Source organism: Phalaenopsis equestris, unplaced genomic scaffold (genome assembly GCF_001263595.1).
Source record: "Phalaenopsis equestris unplaced genomic scaffold, ASM126359v1 Scaffold194919, whole genome shotgun sequence".
NCBI classification, from domain to species: domain Eukaryota; kingdom Viridiplantae; phylum Streptophyta; class Magnoliopsida; order Asparagales; family Orchidaceae; genus Phalaenopsis; species Phalaenopsis equestris.
Window position 1 is genome coordinate 1 of NW_018214868.1, and position 1,213 is coordinate 1,213.

The 1,213-nt window shown below is 32.2% G+C and overlaps 1 protein-coding gene across 1 annotated transcript; it reads left to right on the forward strand.

Annotated features, from left to right (window-relative positions):
• Positions 1-267: 267 nt before the first annotated feature.
• On the forward strand, positions 268-1,108 carry LOC110034962 (type I inositol polyphosphate 5-phosphatase 1-like; the record flags this gene model as incomplete). Its single annotated transcript, XM_020739201.1, has 3 exons — positions 268-405; positions 563-705; positions 840-1,108. Coding segments are annotated over 3 exons (513 nt in total), but the record flags the coding sequence as incomplete, so codon positions are not given.
• Between the last annotated feature and the right edge of the window lie 105 nt (positions 1,109-1,213).

Consider the following 1,213-nt stretch of genomic DNA (forward strand, 5'->3'; position numbering starts at 1 on the left):
GCCATAGAGCATTATGGTGGAAATAGGAAGAATGGTAGATAGATGAATGGTATTATAGACAATAGTCTTACAAATAGATTTAACACATCTTGATGCACTCAATTGTTTGCTTATAGAATGGAAGTTCATAAAGACAATCTTAAATAATTGGGACAAATGTAGTGATGGGTGTGATACTGTTTTTTATATAAAAGAAAAGGAGCCATCAGGATTAGGTCATTCATATTAATTAATCATAAACCTCTTGTACTTCGTTAAATTTCACTCATTGCTTGTTTAGAAAATATTTTTTGTAGAAGGATTTTCTGGTTTGGAGATCTAAATTACCGCATCAACTTGCCATATGAAAGAGCACATGAACTGATTTCAGCCAAGAAGTTACCAGAGTTGTTTGCGAAAGATCAAGTGAGTTAAGAATTCATTTTCTGATCTGTTAAAAACTTTCTATTCTAATTTTCTCAAATTTACCTGATATATATAATAATTCTTGTTAATCCCACAAAAGAACACCTCTATTTACTTTTTAATAATTATTTTTATTAATGAACATCTTCATTGCCAGCTAAAGCAGGAGCTTAAAATTGGTGGCACATTTGATGGTTGGAAAGAAGGCATAATAGATTTCCCTCCAACCTACAAATTTGAATACAATTCAGCAAAATATGTCAAAGATGATTCAAAGAGTGGAAGGAGAACTCCTGCATGGTACTACTTACGAGCAACAATATATCAAATTGCATGATGCTTCTCAGATTATTCATAGTGGTTTTCATGGACAGATTTGAAATTATTATTTATTCTAAATGCTCAAAAAATATTTACTAACAATGCTTGTTTAGGTGTGATCGAATTCTTACATTTGGAAATGGAATGAAACTTTTGAGCTATAAGAGAAGCGAGCTTAAGGTATCAGATCATCGTCCAGTTACTGCAACATTCTTGGTTGAGGTTGAGGTCTTCAGCCACAGGAAGCTTCAAAGAGCTCTGACATTAACAGATGCAGAGGTAGATGAGGGAAAAATCATTGAGGATATAGATGTTGCAGTCGGTATGGGACGTCTTATGCTTTGATAGGTTAGTTGCTTGTTAAACCATAATATCATTTGAAATTGAAATTTGATCTTAGACATAATATCCTTAAAAAAATTCAACATTATTATAGCTCACTAAATGGACTACTTATTTTCTGCCTTCATCTTTTACTTTAGAAACT